Source organism: Prunus dulcis, chromosome 4 (genome assembly GCF_902201215.1).
Source record: "Prunus dulcis chromosome 4, ALMONDv2, whole genome shotgun sequence".
Classification (NCBI taxonomy): Eukaryota; Viridiplantae; Streptophyta; class Magnoliopsida; order Rosales; family Rosaceae; genus Prunus; species Prunus dulcis.
Window position 1 is genome coordinate 21,766,451 of NC_047653.1, and position 23,026 is coordinate 21,789,476.

Sequence of the window (23,026 nt, forward strand, 5' to 3'; positions counted from 1 at the left end):
GGAGAGACTGAGAGCTGAAGGACCACAGATTCGGAGCAAAGCCACCGGAGAGTGAAGAGAAACAGAGGGCAGCGAAGAGACAGAGGCGAGAGAGAACTTCAGCAAAACAGAGACAATAAAATTTCAGCAAAAGTGATATCTGTGCAATAAGGGGACAATAAAATTGTATTTATAGGTGATAGTTCCAAAATTTTTAAAAAAGGGTGGTATTTTCAATTACAATTATAAAAATGGTGGCATTTTGGGCTATTTCCCAATAATTTTTTACTACTTAATTTACTTGGATTCACGAAAAGCCATTTGTGATGAGAGTTCACCTGCGATTTGCTTTAAATGTGGTTTATGTAGTGGAGAATAGTTAATAAAATATGAAATGGGAAAAATATGAATTATATATACGTGTTTTATTTAGTAAAATTTTGAAAAAATAGAAATGAAAAGTTCGGACACTATATAATATTTAAATATGATTTATTTAAAATTTTGTAATATTTATTATTTTTAGTCGGTAATTTATGCAAATTTTGTGTGTATTATTGAAAAGTTTGTAACTTGTATTAAAAGTGAAGAATACGTATGTGTATTGTACGTTTGATTTTAAAAAACATATATTTTAATGAATCTTAAAAATGTGTACGGAAAACGAAAGTTTTAAAAGAAAGTTGATATGTTTATAATATGACTATTATACGGGAAAATGCAAATTAGGTGGTGAAGCATCATCAATAGATATGTAATGATAATATGACCACTGCTATGGGACATAATATCGAGGGCAATGGGTTGAATGAAGGTGTCCATTTTACGATGCTAAAGCCTACACCAATGTATTCCATTGTCTGATTCACATCGTCGTTGCATTCATGTTTGTCTGATTCACATTGCTAAACCCTAGTAGAAGTCCAACAACATAAGCTTTTAGATCAAATAAAAGCTGTTTGTCAGAGCATTGAGTTCAACATCTGTAGTCTAAATCGAGCACATGATATATATAAAAAAACACTAAAACCTAATATGAAAAATATCAAATTCTGTTTGCCATAACAATTAGAAAGAAATATTGCGGAGCTAAGCAAGAACATACAATAAATGATACAATCAAGAATACACATTATCAGACCAAGAAAGAATCACAACAAATGATACAATCAATCAAACATTATCAGAGCGACCTGGTAGTTTTGGAAATAAGCACAGCTAACGGCTGACTTCGAAGCCTTCCTAGACTTTCTGCATCTTCACAAAGTTCGTAAAAACATTTTATCTAAAATTATCTACCAAGGTCCAAGCTGTACAGCTACTGTCCACTTCGTTTCAGTTCAAAACCAATAACATCCCTTTCGCAATTTGCTTGGTCAAAGTTTTTGAAAATTTCTGTTTTATAAACGTCAATTTCCTTGAACAGCACAATTGCACAGATCCTGCCTGCTCAACATGCATGAACATATAATTTGTTTTTTGGTTGGGAATAAGAACTAACTGTCCGGCGAATGTCAGAAGCTCCATCGGTCTAATTGCACTTTGGCTTCAGCCATGTCTTTCTGTGCTTTCTTTCTCCTATAAAATATAGGGCAATCCCGACTGGAAGAAGATATAGCACGAGTTAAATGCAAACGCAAGCTGACAGACGGACATGGCATAAGTACAGTGAATGGATGGCAAGACAGCTGTAGCACAGCCACTCCTTGCAATCCCAACAGGGGGACAATAGTAAGGTATATTTAAATAAAAAAATAAAAAAGCCAAAAAAAGTGCTTTTTTTAATCACAAATGATCCCTGAGGTTCACAAAATTATCACCTTTAGTCCTTTACCTTTTTTTGTGACATGGTTGGTCCTTAACGTTACTACACGTACATCAAATTGGTCCCTCCGTCAAAAATTCCATTAAATTGATGACGTGGCACATATGTGGAGCCCACACCAATGATATAGAGCCACGTGGCTTTGAATAAAAAAATTTAGTATATTTAAATTATTTTAAAACTTAAAATTCTAAAACATTTTTAAATACAAAAATATTTTGTAAAACAAAAACAAAAACCAGTAGCATCCTCCCCTCCCCCTCCGTCTCCCTGTTTCCCTCTCTGTTCTCTCTCCCATCATCCCTCTCCCTCTGCCCTCTCTCTCTCCCCTATGCGTTCTCCCTCTCCCTATGTTCTATTTCTCCTGCACCCACCCCCCACCTCCGAGCCTTACCCATGACCCAACGCCCAACCACCCTCCCTGACCCACTCTTTGCCTCTCGTTCCCCCCCTTCCTCGCTCTCTCTCTCTCTCTCTCTCTCTCTCTCTCTCTCTCTCTCTGGTTTCTTACTATGTTTTTTTTAAATGATTCTTTCAAATTTTAAAACATTTTTATTGATTTTAAGTTTTAAAATATATTATATATTTTATTTAAAGCCGTGTGGCTCTATAACATTGGATTTGTGGGCTCCGCATATGTGCCGCATCAGCACTTTAACAGAATTTTTTACGTAATCTCAAGGAAAGGACCAATTTGATGTACACTTAGTAACATTAGGGACCAACCATGTCACAAAAAAAAAACATAAACGACCAAATGTGATAATTTTGCGAACCTGAGGTACCATTTGTGATAAAAACCTTAAAAAAGACTCAAACCAATGATATTAAAATACCTTGTGCAGAGCACATCTTGATGAAGAGAGCCTTGGCACTCTTGGCACTGTGTCCATAACCGCCCAAAAAGTGTTTCTAGCTCAGACACTGCAAGATTACACAATCCATTTCCATAACTTTTTCACTAAAAGAATTTAGATCCAAATATGATAGAATGCTTTTACAATTTAGCACAGAATACAACTCTGAAATTGATCCATACCATGAGCCACTGTTTTGCAATAGAGCTCAGCTTCTCTTCCCTTACAGTGTGAGCAAAGAGTTCGATCCGCATTGCTGATGGATTAACACAAACATTAAGAAGGTTTTAGGTTCTTTATACCAGGAAATGTAAAGAGATCTAACATGGCACTATCCAACGGTAAAAAAAATTCACACCCCTAAAACCTCAAAGATGCTAACATGATTCGTTGATTGCTTAAAGTGATGTTTTTCTTAGTATGTCCTCTTATTTATGATATACTGTATCCTACATTATGCTTCAAATACAATGGGCCCTCTGAAGTTATGTGCCAGAGATGAATACGTATATCCTTGAGAATTTCTCTCATCCTAACATTTTTCACAAACATGGTAGAACTATCCAAAAGCCCCATAGAGATTATAACATTGACCCATAAGATTTTAACAAGATGTTTGAGAAAATTTATATCCTAGAAATGGATCCAAAGGTGCACAAAGATGAGACAGCAATAACTCATGTCCATTGAGTGACAATTCGGTCTATGATGCTATGGTGGGTCATCATAGAGATCCTTTTATGTCTAATGCTTAGGTTATGATTCTATGAAACTTACAATTGAGAAAGTCAGTTGCCATGCTTTTCGGTACTCGAAGATTTTGACCATTGATTTAATCCTGGTTTAGGAAGCTTTCTAAAAGCCCTAAAATTAGGTTAATAATTTTCCATTCTCCCACCTATGCTCATAATTTCTAAATTTGGTGCTCCCAATCGAATTTGAAGAATACTTCGGTAATCCTACTAAAACATGTTTCAAATCCTGTACTTATTTAGAAAAAACATCTATTTTGAAACAACTCAAGTCTGTGTCCATAACTCATGCTTTCCTGGTCTTGCCACTCATACCAACAATCTGCTTTACGCCATACAATTTATAAATGCTTATAATGGTGAAACTTGGGGGCCAAAAAACATTTCGACCATAATTTCCATCCAAGCTAAGTTTTCTTGCTAATTAGGAATCAGCACATTACCACAGTCAATGATGTTCATGAGGAATTTAGGGTCATTTAACTACTTAGTGGGCCTACAAATAAAAGCAATCATTTGGAATATGACAAAATCGGTAAAGTTGTACCTAATTAGAGCTTTGCAGCCAACACAAGTGAGTTGTTTCTTTGCAAATTTCATTATTCCACTGTTTGAGGGAGTAGATATTGAGATAGATCTTGTGTGACTTCCATGAAGAAGTTCCTTGCTAGCATTCTTCAAAATGGGCTCAAAAATTCTTAAAAGTGGCTGTAAAATGAAAAGTTATTTAAGCAGGCAACTAAATAAAGACCATATTAGATAATTTTACATATGGAAAGTGCAATGGTTTAAATTGACCTTTAATTTACCAAATTAAACATAATAGTAGCAAACACTTACCTTGCTAATTTGATTTTCAAGGTAGTATTGAGGGTCTATGGGTATGTTATTCTCGAGCACATAGATGGGGTCCTCTGACTTCTCATATGCCTGATTTTCATATATCCATTAATATTGATAACCCATAAAGCATTTGCTGTCAAAAGAAAAGAAAAAACTCTAAAGAAAAATTACCTTGGCACCTTTTGCAGCTTTAATAATGACATAAGGTACTCGATCCCCAACATTTGGAGCAGTGGCAGCATCTCGCTGTCAATCCCATATTGAAGAAATGGTAAGAGATGGAATAATTTGTTCAATAGTCCATAAACATCAGCATTTTACTAGAAATTTCAGATGGAGAATATAAAATAGAAGGCACTTTGGTAAGATCACCATTACCAGCCTCATTAGTACACATCATAACACACCAAAAAAGTATCACAAGATATTATTCATTCAAGATTTACAGGACTTTGAAGTGTTCGAGGTGGCTAGGGGGACTCAGAGTAAACATGCCCAAGCTTAAGCTGAATAGGGAATCTGGTGATCATATATCAAACTTAAACTCTCCCTAACGTGCATGCCCATCCTCAACTTGAAGAGGCAGACAAATACAGATAGAGAGACAAACATATAGGTGCAGCCTACCCTGCACGCTGCAAACCAACGAAAAATGGAGAACTGGGATCGAACTTAGGACCTCTTACAAACCATGCTCTGATACGTGTTAAACCCACATTTTAATAAGAGAGATATGAGTGGGAATAGTACAATTTTAATGAGAATTAATTTCATCCTTTAATGAGGGTCTGACATAATACCCTAATTTTTATTAACATTCAAATGTCATCCTGTAACAAAAATTTGAGGCACATTCCAATATCTATCTACAAATAGTTTAAACAAAGTTGGACAAAACTTGTTGAAATTCTACATCTTACAGGGCTTGTTCACATTTTTATGTGCTGTTTCAGCCTGCTAAAATGATTTGGAAATCTAGTGTTCCTCCTAAAGTTAGTGTTTTGGCATGGATCAGAGTTCAAGGAGGAGCAAACACGTGTGATTTGGTACAAAGAAGAGCAATGTTTGTTTGCCTCACTGGTGCTTTTGTGCACAAAAAAAGCAGAATCTAGAAGTCAATGGTTTGTAAATTGCCCATATGCTTTGGGTGCAGTGGGTTCATTAAGGTTGCAGTGGTTAATTGGGTTATTCCTCAGTGATCCTCAAACATTCTTTGTGAAAAAAGTATATGTGTTCTAGTAGTGGTAGGAAACAATTTTTTGGATTTTCCAGGTGATTTGGCTGGAGAGAGAGAAGAACTTATAAGAATTATAGTGGGGAGGAAGAGGGAGAGCTCTTGGGATAAATTAGGGTTTGGGTCATCCTTATGCGCTTCTCTTTCCAGGTTTAGGGATCTCCCATTTTGTTGACCCAAACATATAAGCGGAATCTCTCAATTTCTGTAATTTTATTTAGATTTGGGGAGCTACTATAGGGTACTTTTTACAGTTGTCTTACAGTCAAAGATGTAATATGGATTTGTTTTTCTATGAGTTTTATCATTTTATTGGTGGACATCTTGTTAACTGTGTCATGTACTGTGTTTTTGAGTTTCTTTAACAACATTCTGTTTCTAATAAAAATAAATAAATAAACAGAAAGTGTTCATGCTCATTCTGGGAATATCCCTATATTATTAAGAAATTACCGAACAGAATCAAGAGAAGATTAATATGGTAGAGTGTTTTTTTTTTTTTTTTTTTTTTTTTTTTTTTCACACAAGGGTTAGAGATGATTTAGCCTTTACCCTAGACTCAAACACTGCTAATAAGCTGGATACAAGAGTGAGCATCAAAGAAGGGTAATAATGTCAACAATTGCTTTACGAGAAGACTAAAACGGATATTTAAAAGGAACCAAGCTCCCAAATGTAATACTATACAACTTATGGTCACTCCAAGAAACGAAAGGGTCTGATTGTGTTGAAAGAGAGGGAAAAGGAGGCCTTTAGGAATCTAATGAGAAATCTTATAACATTCTATACATATTGATGCAGGGCAGCGGCTATAAGCGGCTGTCCAGAGACCCAAACGTACCCAAAATACAGAGAATAGAAGGATAATGCTGTAGAATTGAAGTTGGAAGGAAGATAATTGAGTTCTAGGGCTAAATCCCAACAGAAAACTCTTTAGACTAAAGTCTGAAATTATATTGATTGAAAACTAAATACAGGAGTCTCTTAATAGCCTATTTATACTCGAATATAGAAAACCTAATTGACATAGGAATTAAGAACCTAAACAGGAAATTAAACCAAATCCAGTAAGAATAGGAAAAGAAGTAAATAACCTATTAATTTAATATAACTAAAACTTAGCCTTATTGGCTGATGCCCACTTAGATTAGGAAAGTCTAATAGATGCTCCCGCATCACATATATATTGGAAGTAAAAAATGAAAAAATCAAGGGGGCATGTTCCCTCCTAGTCCCTGCTTATTCCTGCTATATTGGCTGGGAGTGTGGCCTGTCAAATTGGAGCGACCTTTTAATTATTTGGGATTCTTGGGGGATATTTGAGCTTACGGGATCCTGTAGAAGAAAAGACAGGTGATGTCTGGACTGGTGGAGGAAGGGGTGTCTCTCTAGAGGAGGTGGACTCATTCTTACACCGTGAGTCAGGTAGTATCCCTATTTATTTTGTCAATCTTCAGACTACCAAGTAGAGTGGCCAAGAGTCAAGAAAATCCGATGAGAAACTTTCTATGGGAATGGAGTGCTCAAGGGAAAGAATGTTTTGTAACATCATAGAAAGTGTTTATTTCTTTGCCAAGGTTGTACACCATGATGTTTCCTTTGCCATTTACAATTTTCTTATTCTAACATCATAGAAAGTTTTTTTTATTTTTTATTTCTCGGTTTCACAAAATACAAAAAACACTTTTCCTATCATATCTTTCATTGATAGTACATACTACCACTAAATTATGTAATTTTAACTTGAAACATCGCCAGAACTCTTGAAATTTCAGTCAAATTCAAATTTGGATATTGAGCAAGCAAATAGAGATTGAAACAAAATCCTCAGACTGATGTAGGGGCAAAGTTAAAAGTTTAGTATATGAGAGTCTTTCTATTTTCCTATGTAATAAATGCAATTTTTTGAAGATATATTGACTTTGAGTCTCTCTATGTCACATGATTAAAGTACTTGGTGTCATAATTATGTCTTTAGAACTCTCAGTGTATTAATGTGGATCTTTCCAGATTCATGTACCAATTACCCTATAAGAGGGGCTTGTGAATTTCTGCTTGTGTGTAAGGCACAGGTTGACTTAGAGTGATTCCAAGGTACCTTTGGTGTGATGCCGAAGGCGGGTGCAATGCTGTAATTTTTCTAATTTCTTTACTGCACACTTTTGGTGCGAAGCCAAAGGTCGGAGTGAGTCCAGATCTCTTTATTTTGCTACAGTCCTATATCACAGCCACACACCCACAAGCAGATATGAACCAACCCCTATGGACTTCTGCTAAAAGCACCATTCAATTTTAAAGCAGTACAGCCTAATTCAAAATTATACCCAATTGAGCATGTTTACAATACTTTTTTTTTTAATTACAGTAGAAGGGATCCTTGTAACTGACCCAGTTGAATTCATCACCATATAAGTCAGCAGTTATAACTAGTCTCTTGAGCCAAACAACAAAATGCTTCCACCCAAAAGGACAATGGAAGAGTGAATTTTGTGCAACGTGTGTGCAGTCAATTAATGGCAATTAGCATTTCTTTTTTTTTTTTTAGTAAAGCTTTTTTGAGAAGAAATGATAATTTATTGCCAAAGACAATAGAGAAACACGAAAGGAATGTGGCTAAGGATGCCACAGGGCCCAAGGGCCTACAACGCAAGCAAAAAACTACAAAAAGCTAAGCTATAGGAAACTGCAGGTAGCAAAAGAACATAAAGCTAAAGATAGAGAAATTCATTTCTTTTTCAAGAACGGAGACAAGCATTTTACAGGAGTGGAAACAAGCATGTTAAAGCAAATCATGTCAATATTGCATACCTTACGCATACGTTCAGCAAGTTCAACATGAGCTGCCTTTACTTCATAATCATCCCCAGTTTTTGTCAAACCCTGCAAATTTATGAATTTTAGCATGGAAGCTTCACTTTTATTGGGGGAGCACTCAATGAGTTTTAAATAACAATTCCACTACTCTAATAGAGGTGCAAAATGGGCTGGACTGGCATGAGCTAGACACGATTAAAACTGGCATGAAACGACACAGGAAACAAACAAGCCACCAGAGCCAAAGTTCCTTATCTCATTAGGCAAGATCACACACAAATGGGCCTGAATTAGGAACGACACTATTTGTTTTTCTTTAAAAAAAAAAAAATTATTTTCAACAATCAAATTCATTTTTCAATTATAACTTGAACATTTAGTCATAAGAAATTAGTAAAATCGAAGACAAGTTTAAAAGCACTAAATGCACCAAGAGAAAAATATCATGAGTAAGAATGGGTTGTGGGCCAAGCCACGCCTGGTCTTGGCTATCTATTAAGCACTGACACGAATATAAAATCGGTCAGCTAAGCATAACACAAAGCACGAATTGCACTTTAAATGCGTCAGACCGGCATGGCACAACCTGTTTGGCACCTCTATACTTTGGGAAAAAGCCAAGGGACTAAGTGATGACAGCTAAGGCACTATTTAAGCAAAACATTTTTCCAACCTTAGTGATAACCAAAAGCGATAAATCCATGCGATTCATAAGAAGATCTGAGATTGTATTCTTGACATACTGGACTGCCCCAGGAATATCTCTGTCAATCAGTATTTTGTGCAGGCACTCATTTACCAGGTTTTTGACCAACAAGCAATTGTCTCTTCGTACTGTTTCAATACCTGCCAATGATAAATAATGAAATAAGTGATACATTCAACATAACACAGAAATTATAGAGATTGAGAAATTCTAATTAACCTTTAGTATCCATCTTGTCGAACTTATCTGGACTTGTCCACAATAAACCAGCATATCTCTTCTTGCTAATCAGAAGATATGGATAATAAACCTTCTCAAACTCGAGCTTGATAGGCTTCATGACACAGAAACAGAAAATACAGACTTAGAAAATAAACCTTACCAAAGAATGTAAAGATGAGCTAGGTTTGATGATACTATACAGGGAAATAAGTCAAGTACAAATTAGTACCATGTCACATGTATGGTAGTACTCTCATACCTAAAGAACCAACAAAAAGCTGTGGAGTTTTACAGGTCTAGTGGAAGATAGCATTAACCGCAAACTGAAAACCACAGTTTGAATTTCACCTTCCCCCTTTGACCTCCTTTCCCCCCAAAAAATAGACAATTGATAACCAGAAGTCAACTTAATAAGGTCCAGCTCTGTCATCCCACTATTTATATTAACAAGTGTTGAAAACATGAACTTATGATGCATCAATACCTTCTTTTCTCTATAACCCTAAATCTACAAATAATTGAAACCATTTCACTAAAAGAATAGTATGTAAACGTATAGATAGTTTAAATAAACGCTACATTAATCAACTCCCATTTTCTGCGGTCACCTTATTTCGTTCTGGCTTGAGAGGACTTTTTAAGATGTTCCCAAGAATTTCTGTGTGTGCATGTATGTGAGCAGTCTACACGTATCTCTAATTAGCACTATAGTAATGAGCAACCAAAGACACAATACTTCAACAAAAAAATAGAAATCAAGTGACATCAACGCCTACTTTTATGAAAGTTCCACTGATGTATTCAGCAGCTTCTCTCCCCAGGTTCATTGCTGCTTCAACGGTGGACACACCGAATTGCACCATAACTGAGTCTGTGTCCCCGTATATAACCTAAGGCAATAACATTGTCAACTTGCATCGGATACATGTGTAACAATTATCAAGTAAGGATAAAGGTTCACGATAAAAAACATGTAAAAAAAATTTATACAAGTGATATTGAGGGAGGGGGGATTCGAACACAAGATCTCGGCTGCAAGTTAACTACTGCTCTTAACCACTTGAGCTAGAAGGCCCTTGCGAAAACAAAAAAGAATTAATTTGCCATCATGCATCACAAGACCCTTGCTAAAACATGTAAAGAATTAATTTGCTATGCTGCATGACAAGAAATAACTGGATAAATTTATTAATGCTTCCTAGTGTAACTGTCGCAATAAAGATTTGAACAAGGATGAATTTCATTATCTTCACCATATGTTCGTACTTTTTTCTAACATCATATGTTCATAATGCTCAAAATAATATACAATTTTTTAGGAGTTACTTGATACATGATGAAGATTGTAAGATGACGAGGCAACATTACACTGATAAAGGCCCAGAAAACCCAAAAGCGCCAAAGACAATAATATTAGTTACTCAACACACAAGAATATATCCCCCTGCCACTTTCCCATACAATAAATATTTAAAGCCAAAACCCTAAGAAGATGAGCATTTACTCTTTTTTGTTCCTGTTTTGATGAGAGCACTAGACTTGATTTCAGAACAAAAAATTAACAGAACTCATTTGAAGATTAAATAATTTTGAGACAGCAATGGAGGCACAAAAGGAAGAGAATCACAGCAACATTTTGCCACCAGAAACATGTATCCTGGTATTCCAGTTATTGGAAAGCTCACTAATAAGACAGATATTATCGACTAAGATACAGACACTACTGTCGGTCTTACCCTAAAGCCTATAAATGGTACAAATTTGGGTGAGTATCCTATTAAGAAACAGTCACACACACAAAAGCCAGCAAATGGGGTGGCACACCCAAAAAAGAAGAAAAAAGAAGGAAAGAATAAATATGACCAACTGATTGGCTCAATGTGAAGCCTAGCACATATTTTACATTAAAAACATATTCATTGCTTTCACAAGAACAATTTTTACAGTACAAACAACAACAAAAAAACAACAACAAAAAAAAAAGTTAAATAACATAGGTTTCCAACAATTGTAAACCTGTTATTGAGGAAAAGTTGCAGTGACATACCTCAGCATTGTGTTCGTAGCCTTTAAGTACGGTAAATTTTTCTTTTACAAGATTTTTTGTGTGCTCAATCATCTGCCGACCTTTACAAGACAACCAACTCATAAGATCAGGCACAGCTCAATCTGTTCAATAGAGTAATATAATGATAACTAAACGATTATGTTTGAAATGTACCATAGCTCGTGACACTTGATGATATCTCTATGCATGGTAACTGACCAACAGTAGCTCCAGTAAACCCATATACAGAATTTGCACTTATCTAGATTAAGTGACAAATGAATATATGAACACATATACACAAATACAAGCATACTTGTAGTGGAAAAACTATGTTTAAAAAAGAATGAAAACAGTTCAAATTTATACTTTTAAGGCCAGTTGTCGACCATCAAGCACAGCCTTCTCAAGTGGATCTTTTGCTTCCTAAATTTAAAAATGATAGTTCATTTAGTCACATGCAAACAAATAGTGATGTGTAAGCTTGCAAGGAAATAACATCTCATATCCACACAACAAAATTTCTAAAACAGTCAGCAAAAGCCATTGAAATACATAAAGGTAATATACCTTTAAATCTGCCTTTGCTCTCTTACGAGCAGCTAGTAGTTCTTCAAGAATTTCAGGAAGTATTCCCTGAAAGCATATTATGATGCATTCTTATTAATCCAATGATTTACTTGATAAGAAAAAGTAGAGATATGACATACCAAATTAAATAAAGAACTTTTAAAACCTGGCATATTTGATGATTAGAAAAACAGCATTAATAATATAAAATATATACATATATATATATATATATGACCTTCTGCAAATTGGATTTAACAAATGTTTCTCCAGATGGAGTTTTGTTGACAAATTCTGGAGGGATGTTGAGTTTGCGAGCATCCTCAGTTGTCACCTTCATAAAGGAAAAGGGGATATGATTTTGGCCAAAAGTTTTTCAGTTAGATCTTTATTTGATGTTAGATAATAAAATGAACTCCAAAATACAGAAAGGCATATGACCTAAAAAATGCCAGGAAAAATTACCAAAGTGCAATAGCATAAATTATAGGCCATCATGATTGATGGATATAAAGATGCAAAATCCAAAGTGGCAATTGGCTTTTCATAGAATCCTGCTTTTGCTTCCAAAACCTGGATTTGTAAGTTATGGATATCAAAGCCCATATAATTTCTCATACCATTCAAAATCAGTATAAAGCACAAAATGGGAAACATCAAATGCACAGAGAAGAGAGAATCTGAAACAGTAAGTACCAGGTCACAATATGTAACTTACGTTGTCTGAACATATAGCAGCAGTATCCGTCTTACTACCATATATTCCGAGCAATAAAACTAAGCATTCTCAATTCTTTGTTCTGTTCTTTTTTTTTAAAAAAGGAAAAGAAGAAATTTTATTTCACAAAAGAAACTGTATAGCACCGTGGATAAGCAATCCACCATGAATATATAAGATAAAACAATTATTCATGTTACAACTAATTTCGCAAACCAAGACACTGCAGCTTTCCAGTGTAAAACAATGTCAGAAATAGAAGTGTTCGTAAACTCAAGAGAAACATATGCCCAAAGCACCACCCCAATACCTGACCTTCTCCCACACCTCCTCCACTTCCAACCCCCTAACAACTTCGAATATCCTTTGGTTTCTTTCCGACCAAATAGCCCAAATGATAGCCATCATCGTACAGCCCTATAATACTTTAGCCTTCTTTGCACTGCCAAATACTTTTAATTTCTCACCCAGCAAAGAAAAGCAGTCTTTTGTGCCACCCAACTTACATTAATCTCATTAAATAACAAACACCATAATTTCCAGTTAAACAGGCAAGATAAGAAGACATGATCCACACTCTCCCCTGCACTCTTGCACAAAATACACCTGAGTATTCTCAATTCTTAACAGGCAAGATAAGAAGACATGATCCACATTCTCCCTCGCACTCTTGCACAAATTTTACCTTTACATTTAAGGTTAATCTAAGATCATATGATGATTGCACAATTCCATGTACACCATGTTCTAACTCGTTCTATTGTTTTAACTTACTGTGAAATATAAAATTATAGCAACAATGCTCGTTGTAGTTAGAGTAATAGTTATAATATTCACCCTAGACATCTATGCTTGACTCCAAAAACTAATATTGGATCATTAGCAGAGATGAAAATCCCTTACTAACTTCCAATGGATGTGTTGTAAAACAGCAAAGATTGTACCTAGTATCCTCCCTCCCCTTCCCTCCCCTCCACCTCTCCCACCATCCCTCCCATCCTTGAAAATATTCACCTAAATTGGAAATCATATCATTTAATTGTTATCAAATAAATATGACCACAATGATTCCGGTTTGGTTGAAACTATCACCATTTAATAAAAAAGTTAGAGAGTTTTCAATTTGGCTGGTTTTTCAAGAATGATCCTTCGCTGGAGACTTACAAACTATACGCTTCGGATCATCAAATTATACACTATATGAATATATTGTTATTTGAAGAACCCCTCAACTGAAGCACTTTCTATGTGTGTGTGTGTGTGTGTGTATATATATAACTATTTTCTTATCTGGACAGTACTTCCCTTATTTGCATAAGAAGCCAAGCAAAGAAAGTTTGAACGGAGTAGCTGCACACAGAAGTTATGGGAGAAAATTAAGCATTGGGAAAAGAAGGAAAGAAGCTTGAAAGAAGACGTTTCAAGGGAGAAATTTAAGAAGAAATCATAGCATGGCTGCCCAGCCCTACTTCTTTCTTAACACCTAGGCAGGCCAAGTTATAGCATAAAGTCAGTGATTTTACAAAATTATCCTGGAGTGGACACAGGCAAGATTTGCATACAAAGGGAAAATTTTAGTAAGAATTTAAGAGGTGTACATTGAGAAACATAAATCTGCAGTCCAAGAAAAAAAAAAAACAAAAAAAAAAAAAAAATCCTCCCCTTGAATCTGCAAAAGAAACTACACTTTATAGACTGAAACATCAGCCCAGCAAAGACAATATTTTATTTCTACAAGCAAGCAGAATGTTTATAAACAACCTGAAGAAAATAAAGTTTAGAGACAGTAGTATTCAAAAGATTGATATCATAAGATCTCCATCATAAACATGAAACACCTTCCTTGCACAACCCCCAGCCCAAAGAAAAGTAGTTCTTTTACACTGCAAGCATGACGATGCTATTATAAGCAAGTGAAGTGGCAGTCAAGACGATGAACTTACAGTGGCACCTTCGTATGTCCCTTGCTCAGATCCAGCCTGTTTGACATTTGGAATAAGAAGGTTCTTTTGTTTTGCCTTCCTAAGAAGCTGAGAAAGCACCTGAAAAAGGTTGGGATTAAATATCTTCATATCTAAACTATTGTGTTATTTGCAAGTCTTCATTTGCAAAATTTATTATATTAACCTTGATGCTCTGCCCTCTGGATAGAAGAAATGATATGGGAACACCTGTCACTCGAGCCATCTCTACATAATTGTAAATATACATCAGTTTGTCCAAAAGCCTCTGTGGGAGGTAAGCATCCTGCAATGAAACAGGAAAGTTGATCAATTGTCACATAATTTGAAGTGTATTTTCTTCTATTTAAAGTTGAATTGATACTATGCTCTCATATAAATCTTGTATTTCTTAGAAAAAGAAATTGATAATGTGTTCTCGTCTATATTACATGTAAATGCAATCGAACATATACAAAATGATACACGTACTGCAAATCTTTGAAACTATGATGCGAAAACCAATGATATGACGATTAAATGATATTATATGTTTTGTATTCACTGATTCCATTCCATTTCCATTTTTCTTTTCTCCTTTTCCTCCCTTACATGAGATGCAAAAGCCAGAACCCCAGCACAATGGGTTTTCCAGCCGATGATGAGTTTCCTAAGAATCCTATTCCCAATTGGAATTGTTATCCCATATTGAAGAGGGTTTAATATATTTGGTAATCATATTCCTATTAGGATTAGATTCCCTCATTGATCACAACGGCCTTTATAGTGGCTATATACGGAGCTCTGTTGTGCTAGTTTACAAGCATCATCATCAGCAAGCAAAAGATAACAATATTCAAAATTCCACTTCAAAAAGTGAGTAAGCGGGAATACCACTCCAGAGAGAGTGAGTGGAGAGCAAAACAATTGATTATCACTCAAGGAGTTAAAAGTGAGAATATTGAAGGGCAAAACAATTGATTTTCCTTAATTTCTTGTTCTTTCTAATTGTTCATCAAGTCTTGAATCTAGAGGCTTGATCAGATAATCTGTTGTAAACATTATTGATATAGTGGATATTTGTTGTTACTGCCCCATGGAGATAGGCATCTAGCCGAACCATGTTAATTCTTGGGGTTCTTTATCTTCTTCTTTATTTCCTTGGGGTTCCTGAGTTCGTTTGTCTTTCCAATTGTTAAACGATTTCACAACACAAACAATACTGCACAAGGAAGAAAACAAAGAGCTCCTCCCTTTCACGAATATTCTTTTTTCTTTTTTTTTTTTCATGTTGTCCATTAACTTCAAAGTACAATTGCATTCCATCACATTCCAATAATGATTATCTAAACTAATTGTGTAGGAGTAAAGCCTAACAAGCATCTTCTAGTTGAGGCAGCTTTTCATGCAAGCTAAGTTTGTCTCTAGATCATCTGCTGAGGACGAGTATCATGCCATGGCTTAAAGAACCTGTGAGATCTTATGGCTTCTATCCTTTCTTGATGAGTTGGGGACACTTTTCTGCATCATATCTCGTGATAACAACTCTACCATTATGTTAGTTTCAGATTTTAAACAAATCGAGGGTGATACAGTTTATTTGAGAATATTGTTCCAGCCTCTGTTCCATCATTAGAGCAGACAGATGACATAATCCATTAAACTGTCCTTACCCCGGGCTTTCTATAGGCAAGCTGGGTTTGGTGGACATCTTTGCTCCAGATTGAGAGAGATTATTGGAACTTAGTGTCATTTAAATTTATCATTAATATTGTTATACCTTCAACTGTATTTTTGTCAATTAAATAAATATTTCTAACATAATAGAAGTTCTTGCACACCAAACTTTGTATTTGGAAGGAATTAAAATACGAAACAATCACAGCAATTACTTTCATTATGAGGTTCATCACAATAACAGATAACAGGTATGAGAGTAACTTTTCTGCAACCTTCTTAAATTGTAAAAGTGCTACACTTAATGTCATAATGAAGGTAAGGTGAAAGAATCAAAACAAGATACACACCTTTAGACAATACACAGCAAGTCGCCTCCTAGTTTCTGCATTGCCGTTCTGAAGATCAGATATTATTGAATGGTGGACATCCTCTTTCTGCATGTGATCCAAATGGTGCCAAAATATTAACAAACGTTTTCAACTAAAAAAAAAAAAAAAAAAAGGCATGACGCATTACTTGCCAGAAATCAAGAAATCAAGATAGACAGTAATGATCTTTCCCCCATTCATTTAAAGATCAAATGGAGAGACTATTTCATGACTAGTTATGGCAGATATATGAATGAAGATAATACAAGGGAACCAATTAGCAGTCAGAAACTCAGAAAATTACTAAACAAGCAATGGGCAAAGACTTCGAGAAGATATTTTAACAGAAAAATTAGCAGGATTTGAAAGCTTGGATGTGTTCATAGAATTGAAAGAGAAAAGGTGGGGCTTGGAGCGGGAAAACATGGGAAATTATGAAGCCCTACTAACAAGGACGACATTATCCAGTAAAGAAAGCTGGTGGAGTTCATGTCCGAACAGATAGCTCTGAGTAATTATTACAATTGAGATTGTGGGGTGCCCCTGATTTTTCAGGGTAAGAAGGGGTAGAGAAAATGCCTATGCCCAGAACAATTTGTTAAAGATTTAGTACCCACTGTAATTAGGTTAACCCAAATAAATAATAGGTGGAAGTAGTTAGCAAAAATATGATAGCATGTGGCCAAATGAGCGAGAAAAAATGGAGGACTAGGACTCAATGTAGTGGTGTCATCTTAATATAGGCTGTGTTTACCACCAATGTCTATCAAACTTATTTGATGCTTGGGTACAACAAAAGATGGAAATAAAGGGCACAACATAAACAGAACCTGAAGCTGGCTTTTTTAATTCATAAATTTACCACACAATTCAATTATAATTGTAAATCCAAACTTTATACACTAAAAATATGGTTATCTATATCTTATGCACATGAACATGGTCATAGCTTTTTCCATTAATGATATTTCTCAAATCAAATCCTTTACAAATTCCTATGTATAAGGAAGGAATCAAGGCTAACAATCTATTAGGGACATACTACGGATCTTTTACTACAATAAACACTTTCCGGAAGTGCTGGAAAAATATATATCTTGAGAAAAAATAAAAGCAGCAAATATCTCTACTTTAGATGTTAATATAGTCAGAAATGCTTTTATATTGACAGAAAAACACACTAAATACTTTTGGGCTAAAGAGTGATCTTTTACCTAATATAAAAGCTGTGAAAAGGGGTAACTATATATATGTGAAAAGAAATCAAAACCTTACCTGCTCAGAAAGAAAGTGTGCCGAGACAGAATTCAATGAATAAGAACTTAATTTGTAATCTCGTTGCATAGCCTACAACAAAAGGAAGTAAACAGAAATCAAGATGAACATTTCATTGAATCGATCAGAATAACAAATCTCAAGGATCAGGAATAGAGTAGATTGAACCAGAAGACAGTGATAAAACCTGGAATAAATCAAATTGAACCCTCCCTTCAACTGTTACTTCTTTACTTTCCCTGGTTCCATACTGCCTGTAATACCAATATTTTTTTGTAAGAAACAAGAAACTTTACTACAAACACAAAAAGAAGTACAAAGCACGATGGAGAAGTCAATCAGGAAACGATAAAAGGACAACAAAAATAACCAATAGACCAGCCAAAGGCCAGATCAATCACACACCATTATACCGAAAAAACAGACCCATTGGGAGAGCATTAATTTTAAAGGAGAAACCAAATACAAAACCACACACACAATTCTCATCAAAATGGTGGCGTGCATAACACAGTAGTAGAAATAAAAATGTAACAGAAGTACATTAATCATAAAAAGAAGATAATCTTCCCAGCCCTAGTCACTGGATAAACTGTTAATTCCCCTCCTCGTATAAGTGACCGACATTACCTCAGTTATACAAAAGAGAAAAAAAAGCAAAAAACATCAGCAAGAAAATCCAAATCGCCATTTTGATGATACAAAATGGATAAAGTCTAGCAGCAGTCATATACTTTTAATTTCTTACCTTGAAGAAAAAGTAGTATCTTTGACCCGAACCCTGCTGTTTTTTATGCGGCCAAGCATTGGAAACTCAGCTATTCCCAAAGTCTCAGCTCTCTGAAAACAAAAAATCAGGACGATGAACTGGCTCACTTTATTTTTCATCGTTGCGAATAAAGATCTATCAAAGAAGAACCGTGCATGCACAACCCTTTATGCTTTAAATAGATGTTGCACAGAAAATAAGAATAACATGCTTCAGTTACCTCAATGAGATATGGCAAATCAAATTTACAGATGTTATATCCAATTATGACATCTGGGTCCACCTCACGGATTAAATCCTACAAGAAGATTTTGCTTATTAAACAATTATCACACATCTAAACTTCATGCATAAAAGTTAGATAAAACAGACTGTTAGAATAGAAAATAATTATTGGCCCACATCCTAACAGCTTCAGCATTTAGAAATAGTGGTAAAAAAGCAACCTTTATCATACAAAAGATCCTATTTTCGATTTCCTGAAATTGTAACTTCCCAATGTTACGTTGAATTCAACAACTTCAGTCCTAGTGGTGGAGAAGGCCCACATGAGAGGGCAACTGTTAGAGCATAAATCATTGTTGACCCACTTCCAATCAGCTTAAAGTTTTGAGAGTAGTAGCAACCCAACAAAATTTAGCACTTATAATCAAATTATAGATGGAAATATAGAAGACAAAAATGCAATATTCCTCTCTAGTGCTAAGACCATAAGTCAAGTCATTGGTGACATTTATGCTTCTTTCCATTCCCTTGTCTTGATCTCAAGCATATATTGAAAGGCAAACAATTACCCAAGGTAATTACAAAAGAAAACTGTGCACTTTTCTCAGTCTGCCCATCACAGGATAAGAATTATTTTTATCTTCCATTTACCAGAATGATGCTGAAATTTACATCATTGCCTTTGTTCCAAATCTCCTATTAAACCCAACTTTCTAGATCTCTCTGTATTTCTTCTCCTATCTTAATTTTGGTTAGGCTAATAGTTCTGTACCTTCTACTTTGTTTCAAATCTCCTATTAAACCTAACTTCTAGATCTCTTTGTATTACTTCTCCTATCCTAATTTTGGTTGGGCTATTAGTTCTTTACCTTCCTACTCTAACTATTCTTCCTTTAAGTAATCTTCATTTTTTTACCCTCTAGAGGACATCTTTCCCTCTGGTACAATTTCTTTTTATTAATAAAGTCTTGGTTCCTAACGAAAAAAGAAAGATGCATATAGTTTTCATTGATGACTAGAGATATTTGGCACAACAGAAGCAAAAACATTAACAAATATGAATGACTAAAATATAGTAAAAGAAAAACCATAAGCAATAAAAGAACAAGTGAGCAAACAAAATGCGGACTAAGGTAAACAGATAAAATCATTACATAAATTCTACAAAACAGAATGAAAAGGACAACATAGTATGCAAGTAGCATAACATCAGATGGTTGCCTATCGGGCTTTGGCTTAAGTGCCACACATAATACAGAATGTATTTGTATTTATTAAAAAAAAAAAAAAAGCCACTGAACAGTTTTAGACGGTTAACAACAGAGTTACATCAAAATTACAGGGTATCTTCCCCCTTTTTTCCTTCCTTTTTTTTTTTTTTTTTTTTTTTTTAGTAAAAGAGAGTATGTAAGTGCAATTATATTACCCTCCAAGCCAGCAAGACTTCTCTTTCTGTATCAAAAGACATCACATCAACACCAACTATAGGAGAGCATGACTTGAGAGTCATGACATTACGGATAAATGGCTGATTCTCTCCTTGCAAAGTCACTAGGTTTGCAATCTATAGGAAGGAAAACAGAAACTGATTTCAGAAACAGCTCTTTTGAGTAACATAAAAAATGAATACCATAAAACAGGTAAGTCACTTAATTGTTTTATTCCAGAAACTCGTATTGAAAAGAACTGAACCTGGATTACAGGATCATGGGTAGGCTCAGGAAAATGACCTTTACGGCCAGCACACTCAATGTCAAAGCTCAATATGCGAAATGGAGCCATCTTCGAAAATTCCCCTTCTGGAGCATGGCTGATCAAGTCTGAAAATCTAAGAAAATGGTTGTCAAGGAAACATTTGCCAAGTAGGAAATACTTTAATATGCAAATGACATTCATTCCATTGTTCACCCATGATAATGAGTGCCTTGCATGCGTAAGGATACAGGCAATCGAATTCTAATTGGCAGTACGATGAATGCTTCGCTGTCTTATATCTTCCAGCAGGGACCTCAATCCAATTTCCACCAACTATTTTGCAATCAATCATGAAACGAAGAGCAAAAAGAACATTGCTTTCATATGTCATGAAGCTCTTCATACCAAGACCATCAATTTGTATGCCTCTATCAAGAATACCTGGAAGTTTAAGAGAGTATGGGATATAAATAAACCATTATTAAACATAAGCTACATGAGGGAAACATGGCAGTACACCATGAGATGCAAGACGCAATATGAAGGATTCGGATACTCTCTTAAACTCATTCTCTACTAACCTACCTCAGCTTTTAATCAGATACAGACACATGGCTAATATCAGATCCTATGGTTTACAATTAGTTTGGCCTTTTGTTTACTTTTGCAAATCGAAATACATTTTTGTAAAAATACACGTCAAACAAAAATAGTTGTGAAGAGCCCTTCCTTGATTCTTCTGTTTCTCTTTATCTATGTTCTTACCCATCAAAAGCTAGAGACTTTCAGCCATTTCCACCATTTTCCTGTTGTTTTTCCCTTCCATTATAATACGGTTTATCTTCTCTTCAGGTAAAACAACAATGAAACATTAAATAAATAATGAAGAAACTAATAAGCCACATGATCTGATTTTGGTTACATGGTTGGCTACTGTTAAACCTTAGCACTGAAGGAGCTCAGGAGGGGATCCTTGTCCCAATTTGAGAATTTTAGCTCTCAGAATATAAAAAGAGAGAAATTGAAAGCAATTATTATCAAAGATAATTCTGTGATAATCCACCGTAAAATGCATTCTTCTGCATGTAGGTGATTCATGCAAAAGTAAAGCAGATCCGCCATAAATGTGAATTACTGCACGTTACGAATGTTAATGAAACTGAAACTCTTACCCCGGCAGCTGGCCACCATTGTTGGCAAAGCAACAACAATTTTGAGGAAGGGATGAGAATCCTGCTGCTGGTAATACATGATACTCCTCTTCTGCACCATTTCAATATGGCGAATGAATTTTGGTACCTTACTGTTCCGATTCATCTCCCCCATTCTCCCCTATTGCATCAACAAACACAAAATACATAATCAATAACAGCAATGCGACTTAACAAAGACATCTAAGCTGCTCAAGAAATAAACCCAAAGTACCTCAAGAATTTGATGAAACCTGGAAATATCGTCAGGGCCCATTCCCGGAGGACAGCTGATATAGAAATATGGCTCGAATCCATGAACATGGCAGCAAACACTATGTCCTAGGATGGATTATGCGACAATTTATCAGGCTTAAAAAAAAAATTGCAGTAATTAGTTTAGTAGCAACAATCCTCCAAGATAATAATTTACGTGCACAATTTTGTTAAATACAGCAGCACATACGATTTCAATGCAACAACATGACACTTCTGGGAACAAATAACAACATATGACCTTTTGTTAAATACCCTTTATTAACACTTGCTCAGATTTCTCACCCACCAAGCAGAATGATAACCCGAAAAGTGAACAAGCTAACCTTCCTTTGTAACCCCAAAAATTCGGATAATTGCAGCGGACCCGGACCAATTAGGCAACAATTCTCTATTGCTATCTCCAACAACATAATCAATCTCCAATTGCTGAAAAGCTGCAGCCCGGAAGGCATAAAAAAACAATTAAAACCGCCAAAATCCAAGACCAAACTGAAGAGTTAGGAAAGTATTTTTTTTCAAAAATGGTAACCCATTACAGAAAAAACCCAATCGAGCAAAATTTGAAGACTGACCGATGCTTCGGGAGGCGGAACTGTAGGCATGGGAGATAGACGGGCGGGCCCATTTGGTGAGGCGGGAAGCAAGGGACTGGCGCTCTTCAATGTCACGAAGAATGAGGTCGTCTTCAGTCTCGAAAAGGGTTTCGTCCAGGAAGACGTCCTCGTCCAGAAATTCATCTTCTTGGGACGTGGCGTGCTGCTTGGGTGGGTTCGCTGGTGACGGCTGTTGTGTTGGCGCTGGCCGCTTTCTGCTTATGCCTTTGTTCATGGCTTTGTGCTGTTCAGGGTTTTTCAGGGTTTTGGGGTCTGGTGCTGGAGACCAGAAAGAAAGCCACTCAGTGGAGAAGAAATGAGATTCCCGCCAAGTTGTGAGAGGTTTTTTAACTAAAAACGCTACGTTTAGGAACCTATATTCCTTTTTCTTTTCTTTTTCTTTTTTTCAAACAGCCCCGATCTCTTGGAGTCCAAAAGATTGTAT

The 23,026-nt window shown here is 35.6% G+C and overlaps 1 protein-coding gene across 2 annotated transcripts; it reads right to left on the bottom strand.

The window, feature by feature from the left end:
* Window positions 1–1,015: 1,015 nt before the first annotated feature.
* Window positions 1,016–22,896, bottom strand: LOC117625967 (DNA polymerase delta catalytic subunit). 2 transcript variants are annotated; one of them, XM_034357573.1, is made up of 30 exons: window positions 22,561–22,896; window positions 22,312–22,422; window positions 21,945–22,051; window positions 21,692–21,851; window positions 20,768–20,960; window positions 20,517–20,652; window positions 20,251–20,388; window positions 18,820–18,897; window positions 18,579–18,670; window positions 18,018–18,084; window positions 17,831–17,902; window positions 16,535–16,621; window positions 14,695–14,814; window positions 14,511–14,609; window positions 12,315–12,422; window positions 12,088–12,183; window positions 11,850–11,915; window positions 11,649–11,705; window positions 11,454–11,541; window positions 11,280–11,359; window positions 10,009–10,122; window positions 9,230–9,344; window positions 8,978–9,150; window positions 8,299–8,370; window positions 4,428–4,502; window positions 4,254–4,343; window positions 3,961–4,121; window positions 2,844–2,917; window positions 2,641–2,728; window positions 1,016–1,581 (listed from the first exon to the last, which is right to left on the bottom strand). In XM_034357573.1, exons 1-30 carry the CDS (start codon window positions 22,814–22,816, stop codon window positions 1,494–1,496), a joined length of 3,261 nt encoding a protein of 1,086 aa, XP_034213464.1. In that variant the 5' UTR covers window positions 22,817–22,896; the 3' UTR covers window positions 1,016–1,493. The 2 variants fall into 2 exon arrangements, with proteins under 2 accessions (XP_034213464.1, XP_034213465.1); XM_034357574.1 differs by lacking the exons at window positions 12,088–12,183; window positions 12,315–12,422.
* Between the last annotated feature and the right edge of the window lie 130 nt (window positions 22,897–23,026).